Below are 14,826 nucleotides of genomic sequence, written 5' to 3'. Positions count from 1 at the left end.
CTGGGCATGTAGTAATAGCAACGCCGCTAAAACAAAGAATCCTCACTGATTGCTGACTAAAAGGAGCATTCCCCCCACCCCCAGTGGGGTTGATGGTATAGATGGCACCTCGGGCGTCAGGAGTGTCTAGTCTGCCCAGTAGCTCCATATTCCTTGGCAGCATCCCCATGCTTCCTTTGAGTCTCCATGTCTTGTGTCTTTTTAGTACCTTTAGTGGGGATGTATATGGACACACTTCACCAAGGGACTGTTTATTCCACAAAGTTCATGAAAGTACAGGAAACAATTTCTCATTTCACTTTAAAACTAGACCCGGAGGGAATGGAAACTGGTGCAGCCGCTGTGGAGAACAGCGTGTGTGTGTGTGTGTGTGTGTGTCTGTGTGTCTGTGTGTCTGTGTGTCTGTCGCTCAGTCGTGTCCGACTCTTTGTGACCGCCGTGGACTTTAGCCTGCCAGGCTCCTCTGTCCATGGGATTTTCCAGGCAAGAACACTGGAGTGGGTTGCCATTACCTTCTCCAGGGGATCTTCCCGACGCGGGGATCGAACTGGGGTCTCCTGCATTGCAGGCCGATGCTTTATCAACTAAGCTACGAGGTAAGCCCCAAATCAACTATAGTGTAATTAAAACAAAACAACTAGACCTAGAGGAAATTGAAAAGTTGGGGCTATTTTTGTACCTTGACATATAGCAACTAGGGCTTTGAAAGGTAAGCAGTCATATGTATTTCTTACGTAAACAGTAATGTGTATTTATAGGCAGAGCATGTTACTGCTGTGTCCATGTCTACATAAGCCTTGGAGAGGGTCAGACTTTTCATTCCTGAGAGTGGTGATAGATCAGGATTCCCAGCATCCAGAGAATCAGAAAGCCTTTGTATTAGGGCTTGGTCATGACTGTGACTGTCTGTCAAGCCTGATTGTGTACTAAGTACTGTGCTGAATGCTCCGTGGGCGTGATCACTCCGTGCGTCATCTCAGCCCTGAGATGCTGTGATTGTCCCTCTTTTGCAGGTGGTAAAACTGAGAGGTTGTAACTTGCTCGAAGTCACGAAGCTAGCTGGTTGATAACAGAGCCAGGAATCAAAACCCAGGCTGGCTGTTCCTGGAGCCAGCACTCTTAGGAACCCTCTTAGAGCCATACTGAAAGGCGCACGTGTCCAGCAGCTGTGAATCGTTTGATATAGGACCTTAACGCCTTGTGGTTTTGGATGACCTGCTGTGTCAGTGTTCTCAACACAAGGGAAGGATGCCTGGGCAGTGGCAGGCGGAGAGTAGGCGCTGGGGGGGCAGTGGCGGGGTGCAGGGGCCTCAGCGAGGAAGGGCTCATTGGTAAGTGAGAGACCGAGGCGGGTGCATCTGCCCTGCACGGCGAGGCATCCCTTCACGGGTGCTGCTGCCCACCCTCCCCCCGAAGACGCCGAACGGAACAGGGTCTCTGTGCAGGCGAGAGCTCCACGCATGTTCTTGTTTAAGGTCTCTCTGTGTGCTTAGTCGCTCAGTCATGTCCGACTCTTTCTGACTCCATGGACTGTAGCCCACCAGGCTCCTCTCGCCATGGGATTATCTAGGCAAGAATACTGGAGTGGGTTGCCTTTTTCTCCTCCAGGGGATCTTCCCAACCCAGGGATCAAACCCACATCTCCTGTTGTCTTCTGCATTGCAGGCAGATTCTTTACCTAGTGAAAGTGAAAGTCGCTCAGCCATGTCCGACTCTTTGCAACCCCGTGGACTATACAGTGCATGGAATTCTCCAGGCCAGAATGCTGGAGTGGGTAGCCTTTCCCTTCTGCAGGGTATCTTTCCAGCCTTAGTCTAAAACATTCAGACCAGAGCATTTTATAATTTGCTTTAAATACATGAGGACACCTTTTCTTTCCCCTCTCCAGATTCCGTAAATCAAGATTTCTTGAAATAGAATCCCTGAAACTGCGTTCTCTGTCTCCCACGTCCTTCTTGGCATTGTCTGAACTTGGGAAGTTTTAGCCCCCAGATGCTATCATCTGCGCTTTCAACACACAAGCGTGCGTGTCTTCCCACAAGTGTTCTGGGGTTTGAGAGGATATTTTATGGCCTTTAGTTTTAGTTATCCTAAATAACTAGCTCTGAAATCCTCCTTAGCATCTAGCAAGTGTGTGTATTCATTTTGAAAGGAACATGAGACGGGAGCCTGGATCTGTAATGAAAGCTTTGGTTCAGGGAGGTGGAGCCTAAGAAGTGCTTCTTGTGGGGCTGACTTGGCCCTGCCCTGGGGGTGGGGTGGGGTTTGCTGCCTGCCTGGGGTGGAAGCAAAGGTGGTTTTCCCGCTGCTCTGAAGGACTTTAAAGGCACAGCTGTGTGCAGCCTGCGAGTGTTTTGCTAATGAAGTGTGGTACCTTTAAAGAAAGGTCACGGGCCTGACCTGTGTTGTGTGGGTTTCTTGTTTGTCACGCTGGAGGCATTTTCTCATTTTCACAGTTCAGCCGAAAACAAAGACCTCCTTATCCAAGCCGGGGAGCTGTGCTCTTAAGAGCTGACATCAGCCTTTTCCCAGCAGGCAGCGTTTCTGCCTTAAGAGTCTTTGCGGAGCGCTGGGCAGGCCGATCGCCATCCTGCAATGAGTTTCTTCTGGCCGGATGACACGCAGGGTGAAGAAATGCCAAGCGTGCCAACAGTCAGGGCAGCAGAACCAAGCACTGTCGTCACAGGTCCCTTCTCATCTGTTCTGGGGACCTCTGGGTGCCTCCGTTTCACAGAGCTTATGAACATTGGGCCAAGAAGCTTGAGAAAGGAGGCCTGCTTTCCTAGGGAGGCATTAAAGAACCTTTGGGGCCTGTTGGAGAAGCCTCATTAGCATGTGTACAGACACTGTGTAAAGCCGACACACTAAAATGGGGGTGGGGGGGAGTGTTTTTAGGTGGATGGATTAAGTCAAAGGCGTTTGTTGAGAAGTTGAGGAAACAAAACCACACAGGGTTTGGTTCCCCCTCTCCTGCCCTGACTCTCCGGGTTTTCCGGGCGCTGTTTCCATGAAGATGCTTCTGAGCTGGGGACACAAACGGCAGCCCTGTGTCCACATGGTCGGAGGATCAGCCTGCTGCTCTGTGAGGACGCAGAGCCAGCCTGTCCTGAGGTCTGGTCCTGTCACTTCCCCGGGTCTGCCTGAGGACCAGGAGGAGGACTGCTCAGAAGTGGGCCTCGCGTGCGAGTCGGGGTGGTTCTTTGACTCTCCTCTGGGATCTCGCCTAGAAACCCGTTGTCTCCTGAGTCCCTGCGGCTGGTACTCGGCGCGGTGGTGTCTGAGCCCTGAGTTCTGCGTGTGGGGTAGTTTTTGTTTCATAGATGCCAGTCTTCGCTAAAGCTTTGGATTCAGGCACGTGTGCTGTCTCTCCCTCCACCCCCGTCTGTCTTCCCACTGCTCTCTTTCTTGAAATTTCTCCCCAGATTGTCTCCAAAGCATGATTAAAGAGCTCCGTGTTGCAGTCAAGGGGTGGGATAGGGACGTAGCTCGAAACCCCGCCAACCAGCGTATCCAGATTTTGGACCAGCGCCTCTGTGGCCGCACCGGAGGCCAGCAGGAAGCAGAGTTCGCTCCCCTGCAGTCTCTCCTCTGACTTCTCTACCTCCTGCCTTCCTTCCCTCAACAAGACCCAAGAATACAACGACTAGATGCACAGAGAATCCGGATCGGGGCAAGTGGCAGACCAGCTCCTAGTGGGTCCGGGCACTTACTTGAGAACCTCGTCGGAGGCTCCACCCTCTTTGTTCCTCCAGCCTGTCCCTGTGGTTGAGCCTGTCCAGGGAGGGTTTGGGCTTTTCTGCCTCATCAGGAGCCATATCCTTGGGACCACCCAGGGGGACCTCTCGGGGACTCGGAGCACCACTGCCCATCGAGGACCATCTTGCCTCAATGCTCGAAGGACGGAGAGTGTTCCCCGGCCAGAGTTTGGGAAGCACCTGACCCGGGCTCCAGGGTCTGCCCGTGTGCTGAGCATGAGACTGGCTCTGAGAGTCTGGGGTGCAGAACCGTGGCTTCACCCAGGGAATCTCCAGCGTGGCTCACAGTGGGATCCTCGAGTTCTTTATCATGAGCCCTGTCAGCAATATTCTAGGGAGCGTGCTTGCCAGGCCACGTGGGCATCTGATTTGGTCTCGAAGTGATGTTATAAACGTGCACACGCGCAAGGCTCTGGTGCTCCATGGGGTTGCTGGGTGCCAGCTTCCATGCTGGGTCTTTCAGGGAGAGTCACTGAGGCCAGAGAGATGGGAGGAGCCCAGCCTCCTTCTCCTTGATGGTGTGCCCCTCACCTGCCTTCCCGACGCTAGCGTCTTCACTCAGCTGTTTCCAGGGAACAGAGCGTCTCCCCTTCCGTATCCGCCCCCCAGTCCAGGGCTGTGATCCCGAGCGTCCGTGGTCACGGAACTTCCGTCCGCCCCTCCCGGTTCCCTCACGACCCCAGGCCCGGGGGGACCCCGCGATCCTTGTATGGCTTCCCCCTCGCCCCCTCTCTTGCCCTCGCAGGCCGCCCTCCTGGTTCTCTGGCTCCTGCACCTAGGCGCTCTCACAGGCTCATCATCACTGCATGTTCCGGGCCCATCCTGCTCACTGCACAAAGCCCTGGATGGAACGCACGGGCCAGCTCCCGGCGTGAACGCCCACCAGGGGCGGAGGGTTTCCAGGCCTTTATGCCCGGCTGGGGCTCACCCTCCGTGCCCACGGAGCTGTGTGCCTCCCTGACACTGTGTCCCCCGGCTCCCCCCACCTGCGGAGCTGCCCCACCGGCGTCCACCTTAGAGGTTCCTGTCTCCGCCAGCGCTTACCCAGGCCTGCCCCCGTCACTATGGCGGGGCAGCCGCCGGTGTTTTCACTTGTGCTGGAGTCACTGCTGTCTCTTCCATCTGCTTTCCCACGTGTGATCATCGCTGCCCCTAGTGAAATTCGGTCGGCTGGATGTCCTCCGGGAGGCTCCTGGCCGCAGCCGTGGCTTAGACCCCCGTTCCCATGGCAGCGCCCTCCTTAATGGTCTTGGTGCCTCGGTGCACAGGAAGGTTTCTGGAGCTTTCCTCTCGGAACTCTGCCAGGGCCCCCAGGCAGCCCCAGGGAACTCTGAGCAGATCCCCTCCTGCAGGAGCTTCTGATGCGCTGCCGAGGTGCACCCACCCCCCTCCTTGGTCCCTTTTTGTGCCTCCTCCACTCGACAAACAGGGATTCCTGCTGCGTCGACGTGGATGCTTCTGAACGACGACGCTTTGCCACTCCTGACCCAGGTCTGTCCCACCCTCACCCAGCACAGTGCCCCAGGTCCCCCAGGTGCTAAAGAAGCGTTCACATGAAACGTGTCACTCAGCACACTGTGGACATCCTTCCCTTTGGAAGGGATGGTGAGAATCACATTCAAATATGTAATAAGCCCTGAGTGGCACCTCTTCCTGTGCCTCTGTTTTTTTCCTTTGTATCCTTGATGTTTAGTTCAGGGATCCCCCCATCCCCCAGGACAGACTCCCACTCCCACTGCTTCCCCTGCCTTCCTTACCCCTCCTCCCCGCCGTCTCCCCCCAATCCCCGCCCCCACAAACAGAAACGTGCAGGTCCCTAGTATCTGGGCACATGCACACTTTATATAATCTGGATCACTGCCTCTGCTTGAGATGCAGGTTTAGGATCAAATGATCTTATCCCAGTTGTTGACTGTGAGTAATAAGCTTTCGGAGTTGACTGTGTGAATGAACCCCTCCCCGCTCCTCTCTTCCTGCCTATGCGCTTTGCTTGCATCCGGTGTGGGCGTCAGGTGAGATGTGATGCGCTTTGCTTGGGTCCAGTGTGGGCATCGGGTGAGATGTGATGCGCTTTGCTTGGGTCCAGTGTGGGCATCGGGTGAGATGTGATGCGCTTTGCTTGGGTCTGGTGTGGGCATCAGGTGAGATGTGATGCGCTTTGCTTGGGTCCGGTGTGGGCATCGGATGAGACGTGTGGAAGGGAGAGACCCAGTTCAGGTGGGTGCCTCTCACAGGTCGGAGGGATGGCCAGACCCTCTTCTGAGTGGAGAGTTGTGTCCACACTAGAAAAGCAAGCAAACCTCTGCCCAAGTGTTTACTCCTCTGGAGTTTTTCCAGATCTACCTGAAAGGTTCTTGAAGGTAAAATGTTTTTCAGCTGTCTTACAATAGAACTGTGGTGTTTATTTGTGGGAGACCACTTTGGGTATTGGACTCCCCTGGATCAGTGGTAAAGAACCCACCTGCCAATGCTGGAGACACAGGTTTGATCCCTGGGTTGGGAAGATCGCCCAGAGAAGGAAATGGTGACCCACTCCAGTACTCTTGCCTGGAGAATCCCATGGACAGAGGAGCCTGGCGGGCTACAGTCCATGGGGTCGCAGTCGGACACGAATGAGTGACTGAACAACAACTTCAGGTGTGTTAGCCCCAGAGCAGGTTATGTCAGGGGACTAGCGCAGAGGCTCCTTCTTCTCCATGACACAGGAGCGACCTTGGCAGTAGAGACGTTGGTGAAGGGAGTGGTGGCCACGTGGCCCCATGATCAGCCTGTGTGTCTTGAGTGCCTCCGTGGGGGGCGTGGCCGTGTTTGTTGGTGGGCAGTGGCTCTAGCTCCTTTCTGATAGTGAGATAAAACCCAAGCTCTTCAGGGTGACCTGCAGGGACTCTGGTGATTTGTCCTAAACTCCCTTGCCCAGAATTATTCTCCTTAGACGGCTTCCTTGGACTGTCAGTCCTCACTAGTTTCCTTGACCATGGTTATATCAAGAAGATACCCTAATCAGTCTCCTTGACGATGGTTATATCAAGAAGGTTCCCGAATCAGTCTCCTTGACGATGGTTATATCAAGAAGACACCCGAATCAGTCTCCTTGAAGATCTTCATCAAGAAGATTCCCGAATCCCCGCTACTACATGCCTTTGGGCCAGCTCCACACGGTGTGGGAAGAGACCTCCCCAGACTCACGGTGGGCAGCCTGGGTGGTCCTCCCGCCTCAAAACGTCTGTCTTGAAACCAGCACCGTCACTGCCCGGGGCATCTTAGTGTGTGCGGCATGGCCCTCGCCACCATCTCCCAGGCTCCCCTTCACACCCCTGGCTGCCTGTACTGTAACTTTGATCATTCTAAGCACGCCACCAAATCTGGTGGTCATGTGACCTGTCGTCCTCCCGGCGCCCCGCCCACAAACTTTGGAAAGAGTTGGGATCCACAAAGACCGAAAACAACCAGTTCCATGAAAACGCACGTGTCTTCCCCTCGCTTCCCTAGTTGTGAATATTCTGCTGGCCTGTTTGCTTTCTCTCTGGTGTGTGCCGTAGACAGTGATGCCGTCTAATGTCCTACATGTATTCGCCTTCAGCAACGCCCTCCGTAGGTGTTTCCTTTTAAATTCAGGGTGCAGTAAGATAGCATTTTGTTGTCTCGCCTTCCGGTGATCTTTGATCGAGGATAGCTTTCCCTGTCTTGCAGGGTGGATGGTTGTGGGGTTGGGGGGTGAGGGAAGCGGGGACCCGGGCAGGGACGACCCTGGATGCCCCTCCTTGGGAAGTCACCCTTTGGAAACAGCTGGACCCACGGCAGGGAGCCTATCTGTCCACACTGGGAGCGATGATGTCATACTTGATAAATGAACCATGTTTCGGGATGCGAGTGGCTGTTACACAGAAGGGGTTGGGGGGGTTGAGTTCAGAAATGACGGGAGAGGGAAGCCAAGTTGGAGGAGGAGGCGAGCAGGACACTAGTGAAAGGACACTTGTTCAGTCGCGTCTGACTCTTTGCGACCCCGTGGACCGCAGCACACCAGGCTTCCCTGTCCATCACCAACTCCCAGAGCTTGCTCAAACTCATGGCCACCGAGTCGGTGATACCATCCAGCCATCTCAGCCTCCGTCGCCCCCTTCTCCTGCCCTCAGTCTTTCCCAGCATCAGGGTCTGTCAGAAACAGGACATGGTTGAGCAGTAAGAAACAGACACAAATGTCCCTGCGAGCTCCATATAAAACTCAGCATCTTTTCCTACACTTCCGTTGCTGCCTAAGGGCTCATTTCTATTTCTAGCCAACAATTCCAATACTTCTACTTAAAAAAAAAAAACAAAAACCCAACAGCCCAGCACCTTCCCTTCTGCACAGCAGAGGAGGGGCATTGCCCTCACCCTCTCCTCCCTAAACCTGCAGAACTCGAATAGAACTTTTTCCTGTGAGACCCTCAATCTCTTAGAAATAACTCATTCAAAGCTCAGGTGACGTCTATTGACTGTGGGAACTTGTAGCCTTTGGGGGAGCAGGGGAGCTGGAGGGAGGGGTCGGTCTTAGACTTTTCAGCAGCACAGTGCTCCTGCTAAGTCACTTCAGTCGTGTCTGACTCTGTGAGCCCCGGACTGTAGCCCACCAGGCTCCTCTGTCCATGGGATTCTCCAGGCAAGAATACTAGAATGGGTTGCCATTCCCTTCTCCAGGGGATCTTCCCGACCCAGGGATCGAACCCAAGATCTTAGATCTCAGTGCAATGTCTCGTGTGTCGGCAGGTGGGTTCTTTACTACTGCTGCCACCTGGGAAGCCCATTGGGTGTCTAGTTTCTTGAGTTTCTGAGCCCTGATGTCAACTCCGTGGTGGTGCTGTGATGGAGGCGGGCGAGGATGTGGGACCTAGACTAGTGACTGTGGGTTCTCTCACCTGAACTTGGAGCGCCTGGTGGGCCGTCTCCGGGAGGGCCTCTTGCCCTGGTGGGGGGCAGGGGGGGCGCCTTCCTCCTCCGGGTACCCCCGATCCCAGGGCTGCCTCCTTTTCTCCTTATTGAGCACTGGTGGTTTGCCTCTCGTTTCGTTCCCAAGAAGCGTAGCAGAGTATCCTTCCAGTAAATTCCCCACGTGCCTCACTAGCAAGCCTTGTTTGATGTTGCTTGTGACCCGAAAAAAACTTGCTCACAAATGCAGACACTGGGGTTGTTTACAGTGTTGCACGATCATTTGTGACCTTTCCGCGGCTGTCTCTGTGCCTCCATTCTTGCTCACATTTCACATGGCCCTTGTCTCTAGAAGTGGAGCTTCTGGGTTGGATGATGCCCTTTTCTGCTTCTGCGCGCCCTGCCAGCTCCTCTCTACTAGGTTTGCTGATTGACATTCCCACGGGCCACTGTTTCCATGTGTCCATCACCTGCAGCATCCCAGAGGTGACCTAAGTTAACTGTTAGTTTTTCCAGGTTTCACGGGAGAATCATTGTTCTACCTTTCCTTTTTTTTTTCTTTCTTTCTTTCTGCTACTAGGAAACTTGACTAATCTTTACATATTTTTATTGGCCGTTTCGATTTCTTTTGTGGTTTCTATCTTATTATTTTTTTTTTAAAGTAGCATGTTCATCTTTCTATTGGCGATGTTACAACTTCATATTAGGGACCCTCCATCAAATGAGTTAGGAAGATAACCGTTTTCCTAAGTTAAATTTGCTTTTCAACTTTACTGTGTTTTTGAAATACAGATTTTTTTTTTTAAATTGAGGAATGGTCAAGTCATTGAATCTTTTCTTTTTTTATGGAAAAGCCTTCTAAAATGTTTTGGAAGGGACTAGAATGCTTCGGCAAGTGCCTGGTAACATGCATCTGAGCTGTGTGTTCCTGGTGGGGATAATTGCACGTGCTTGCTACCTGTTAGTGGTGGGACCAAGAGGCATAGATCGTAGTACATTTCCTTATTTGTTTCCTTATCCAGCACTTTTTGGGCGCCTGCTTTGCTGGTGGCACTGGGGGGCTGTGGGAGTGTGTGGAGGAGTCTGCTCTGGGCCTGAGGACATTTCAGGGGTGGCAGTGGGGTACCGCCACCCCCACGGAGGAAACAGGATCCTGGCCAGGGTTCCGGTTTGTCTGCTTGTCCACCCCCCACTCAAGGACGCTGAGTGTTGAGCACCGCCGAGTGGGCAGTGGGCTTTCGGCGTTGGTTCTAATGGTCTCTCGTTGGTACCAGAAGCACACTCTGAAGTCAGACATTTAAATTCTGTTTTTATTTAACCATTTTACCAGATGTTTCCTGTGGTTTGACAGAGGTACCGTTTACTCGAAAGTTCACACTCCTGAGATTTGTAATGTTATGGACACTGTTGCTATAGACAGTGATTCTGTCAGGGCCGGATTTGGAAGACCGCTTTCGCATCATTTTCGGGTCGAAGATGTGTTTTTCCCCAGAACACAAATGCTGTCTTCATCATCATCACATCATCTGTTACAGTTGTGATCTCCGGTTTATAAAAGGCCATAACAGGCTGATCAGCATTTATTCCCATAAACACCGCCGTGCCACCATGGGCCATACTTTCTGGAAGCTGGACCCAGGCATGCCTTGGTTTTGTCTGTAAAACTCACCTGGGGCAGAAAGAACTCAGGTGGGGGGCAGGTGAAGGTCTGGCCTGGCAAGGGGACTGAGGCTGGTGGTGTGTGTGTGTCAGGGGGCGGGTGGTCGGTGACGCGGGTGTGGGTGAGGACCCTGCAGCCACCCCAGCCCGGATTCTGCAGGAGGAAGTCAGTCCCTGCAGAGCCCAGCACAGGGGACATGGGATGCTCTGACCTTCCTGCTCGCAGGGGCCCTTGCGGGCCATGCTGCTGCTCTGAGCCCCCCTTCCCGAGCCCCCCCCGGCAGCCTGCTGGCCTCTCCTGGGTTCCATTCAGCCTCCGTTTTAGAGAAGTTTTATAAAAGGCCAATATTCTGGAAGACCGAGGAGACAAAGAGGAAATGGCACGCTGTCTTCCTGACGACCGAGCTCTTTTCTCCCGATCAGGTGGTGGGTCACCTTCTGGCAGGACACCGTCTGTGCAGAAAGCGCCCCAGAGCCCCGGGCCCCGCAGCCGCCCCGCCCCGCCCCACCCCCCCAACACACACACAGTGCGCCGCCTCCCCCAGCGGGGACTTTTATTCTGACGGGCCTCCCGCCCAGCCCGTCCTGCATGGGGACCGCCTGCCAAGTTTGGGAGGCCCACGGCTTTCTTGTGGGAGGACGCTGGGCTGTCTTCATGCTCTTTGGCAATGATTAAAGTGAGGTTAGTACCAAAAAAGCCCTTTCATTTTATTCCCTTATCCTTGCTTTTGCAAACCAGATGGCAACCCTGTATTTTCAGCTGTAATTAATTTAAACTCCGAGGCAGCGAGGCCGGGCGAGGCGGCCCTGCCTCTGCTCCCTCCTCCTGCTCATCCCTCTGGCCTCGCCAGGCGGCCCCTCGTCCCAGTCAGAGAGTCACATCCCCACGCGGCGTCCGGTTTCTTCTGCGAGGGGCCGGGGCAGACAAGGCTCTTAAAGGGGCCGCGGCCCCGCTGCCGACAACACGCGTTAGCCGAAGGGTGAAGGCACATGGGGAGTCATGGCAGGAGCTGCCTTCCTGCAGTGGAGGCAGGCAGGTTTCAGGTGACGGCTGACGTGTAGCCGCCAGGCCAGCTGTCACGTGACCGGCTGCAGCCCGCAGCTCGGGGAAGACAGGGTGCTTGTCCTTCCCACTCAAGTTCGGCCGCTAGGATCGCCTCCAAAAGGAGGGGGGTTATGTTTTCAGTTTAGCATGTATTCTTAAAGAAAATTACAAGGCAAATAAAAGCACTTGGCCACAACTGAAGTCTGGAGGCTCTGACCTCAGCTATGTGACCACTCCCCTCCGCAGGGAGGGAGAGGAGGCCCTCCTGTGTGAGTGGACCCACTGCAGAGGAGGCCCCTCCTGTGGCCTCAGGACGCCGGGCTCTCATCTCCCTCCCCCTGGCCCCGGAGGGAAGGGCAGGGAACCCGCCTCCAGGTGCTCTCACCTGTCCTGTCCACAGACACGGAAGGTCCCTCAGGTCCCTCGGGGCTGGGTTTCCGTCTGTTCATTTGAGTATCACATTCGCAGGGCAGCGAGTTGAGGCTGTGGATCAAGGCAGATCTGTTAACATTCATGTGTGCAGGGCACTCTGTCAGCTGTTCACTAATGTTACACGAATGGTAGCTATCACTGACACTCGGCATCCTTGGATGACTTGAAGTCATTTTTAAAGGCCCATAGTGAAAAACGAGAACCACAAATAGGTTATTTTGTGAGTCTCCAAACACTCACCCCTGACTGCAGTCCCCATGTGTGTGTCCCTGGGGCCGTGGGCTTGGGTGAGCTGGTGATGGATAGTCTTTGTTTCTTTAGTTCTTGTGTCAAATGCTTACATTATTCGCCAGCATTTGTCTTGAGAACCACATGGACTGTGTTTACAGAGACGTGTGTTTGTGTTGTTGTGGGCCAGACCTGTGGTTCTGGAAACCCGTCATTTTTCTCTCGTAGTGAGGGACACTTACTACCAATGATTAGTCAAAACTTACAAGGGTCGAGAGTTAAACACAGAGTTAACCATGTGATCCAGCAAGTCCTTTCGTGAGTATAGACCCAAAAGAAGTGAAGGCAGGGACCTCAAACTGGTATCTGTACACCTGTGTTCACAGCCACCAGAGCAAGCCAGTGTCCGTCAAGGAATGAGTGGGTTGGTGCAATGGACTATTATTCAGCCTTTAAAAAGGAACCCAGTTCTGGCACCTTGAAGGCCTTATGCAAAGTGAAACGTGCCGGTCACCAAAACACAGATAGTGTGTGATGTTCTTCAGTGGGGACTCATGTTCATTGAAGCAGCGAGGAGAAGGGTGATTGCCAGGTGGTTGAGGAGAGAGGACTGAGTTCATATTTAAGAGGTACAGAGTCTCACTTAAGAAAGATGAAAAATTTCTGGATATGGATGATGGGGATGGTTACACAACAGTGTGAGTGGGGACTTCCCTGGTGGTCCAGCGGCTAAGACTCCATGCTCCCCACGCAGGGGCTCTGAGTTCCATCCCTGCTCAGGGAATTAGACCCCACATGCCACAGCTGAGGGCTAGCATGCCACAACTGAAAGAATCCTGTGTGCTGCCATGAAGATTGAAGACCCCGAGTGCCACAATTAAGACGGGGTGCCAAAAAAAAAAGTGCGGATGTATTTAATGCTGCCGAACTGTATATTTTTAAAGGACTAAAATAGTGAATCTTACTGTGTATTTTGCCACAGTTTAAAAAAAAAAAAAGATGAAAAGAAAACCTTTCAAAGACTAATGGTTAACTTCAGTTCGAGTGGATACATAGTAATGAATTTATTATGTGTTCAGCCTTTGTGTTAGGTGCTCAGCTGGGTTGAAGAGTGTGTAAAGAACTCAGAGGACAGATGGTCAACTCTCAGGCTAGGACGTTTGGGGCCTCATGGTGAGGAGTGGCCCTCATGTGAGGACCTGAGGGGGGTGTGGGTTTTTTGTTTTTTTTTTAATTTTAAGGGTGATTGGGAGTCACCATTCTCATTCGGTGTGGGAGGTCCTTGTGAAAAGGAAAGGGGTGTGTCACTCGGGGTATTGGGTGATGGCCATCCTGGGTTCTCGGAAGACGTTTTTAGGATCGTTAACTCAAGAGTTGGGGCGGGGGTGTGATGCCATCTCAGGGTTGAATAGTCATGGTCATCTCAGGGTTGAACAGTCATGGTTCTGGGTTCCTCTTCCAGCTGCCAGGTTTGGGGTTAAACGTTTGATTTTAACAGCCAAATGCTACTGACGTTATAGTAAAACTAAGCAGACACTATAGGGAAAGTCAGTCCTGAATTCTCTAAAGAGTTTGAGAATATTGTCAAGAAATGGCATTTTAATAAATTAGGAAGTGAAGTAAGCCATCCACATCGTTTTTTTGCAAATCCCTTGGGGACTTGCTTAGAGAATGGAGATTGGTGATTGGTAATTTGCCTATCAGTTGTCCATTTATTAGTAGCCTTTCTTAGTGTCCAGGAATCCTTGAAATAACTTTGAAGAAATTCAAATCATGCCCTTATTCTGTAATCGAAGTAAAGAAAAAAAAAATAGCTCAGCTATCCTTTTCCTCTGGTTTTCAAAAATAAGAGTTCGGCCGAGACCACGTGGCTGCTCAGAGGGAATTAATTCACTAAATGCTTGGAATTAATACACTACATAATTTGCTGTCAGACGGAGGGTCCCCAAAGGCCCTTTAATAATGATACTTCCATAATTAATAATTATAATAACAACTGTTTTAAAGAATATTTGGTAGATGCCTCAGGATCTTTTATTAAGTGAACATTTAATCACTTTATATACTCAATACTTAAATTCTCAAACATTTTTAGTAATGTTTTATAATAATTTAATTCAGTAATTTATTTTTGCTTGCAGAGTTTCTGATGTTAGTTAGGGTTGGTGGGTGGTTTTGAAAGAAAAACTGGCTTTTAAATTTTTGTTTAGTGTTGAATGAATGTGTTGAATTAGAACTTATCCTCTACTATCAAGAAGTCCATGGCTCCAAAACAGAGAAAAAGCTCATGTAGCTCTATGTACCCCCCTCCACAAAAAGAAATTAAAAAAATGGGCAGATCTGAATAGACATTTCTCCAAAGACGACACACAGATGGCCAAAAAGCCTATGAAAGGATGCTTCACTTTCAGTACTTATCAGAGAAATACAAATCCAAACTCCCAACGAGGTACCCCCCGACACCTGTCAGAAGGGCCAGCATCAAAAATCTCCAAAGAAAAAGTCCTGGAGACAGCATGGAGAAAAGGGGTCCCTCCTACACTATTGGGGGAAATGCAAGTTGGTAGAGCCACTCGGAGAACAGGATGGAGGTTGGTTACAAAACCAGAAAGAGAGCTGCCATATGCTCCAGAAATACCGCTGCTGGACACAGGTCCTCAAGAAACCCGAGTTCGAAACGAAACTTTGTGGTGCAGAGTTCATTGCACCACTGTTTACACAGCAAAATGCTGGAGCAATCAAATGTCCATCGACAGATGAATGGATAAAGGAGGTGCGGTACTTGTATGCGATGGAATGTTA

General features: G+C 51.9%; 2 protein-coding genes across 7 annotated transcripts in view; one reads left to right on the top strand and one right to left on the bottom strand.

The window, feature by feature from the left end:
* ATG7 (autophagy related 7) overlaps positions 1-14,826 on the bottom strand; it is a 512,414-nt gene that overhangs the window by 5,576 nt on the left and 492,012 nt on the right. The window contains exons 19-20 of one of the 3 annotated variants that reach the window (XR_014064309.1): positions 11,750-11,847; positions 9,953-11,518 (exon numbers count right to left, since the gene is read on the bottom strand). Coding sequence is in view for 1 of the 3 variants with exons in the window: in XM_081526114.1 (XP_081382240.1) it covers positions 11,821-11,847 (27 nt within the window). In the remaining 2 variants the exon portion in view is untranslated. Of the gene's footprint in view, positions 1-9,952; positions 11,848-14,826 lie in introns of those variants that run through there. The other 2 variants (XR_014064308.1, XM_081526114.1) reach the window with 2 other exon arrangements.
* VGLL4 (vestigial like family member 4) overlaps positions 1-14,826 on the top strand; it is a 152,803-nt gene that overhangs the window by 123,783 nt on the left and 14,194 nt on the right. The gene's annotated exons all lie outside the window — the stretch shown is intronic.

The sequence above is a fragment of the Giraffa tippelskirchi genome, chromosome 9, assembly GCF_054371585.1.
Source record: "Giraffa tippelskirchi isolate mGirTip1 chromosome 9, T2T-mGirTip1v1.2.pri, whole genome shotgun sequence".
Classification (NCBI taxonomy): Eukaryota; Metazoa; Chordata; class Mammalia; order Artiodactyla; family Giraffidae; genus Giraffa; species Giraffa tippelskirchi.
The sequence above is the reverse complement of the archived record's forward strand: the minus strand, read 5'-3'. Positions and strand labels throughout refer to the sequence as shown.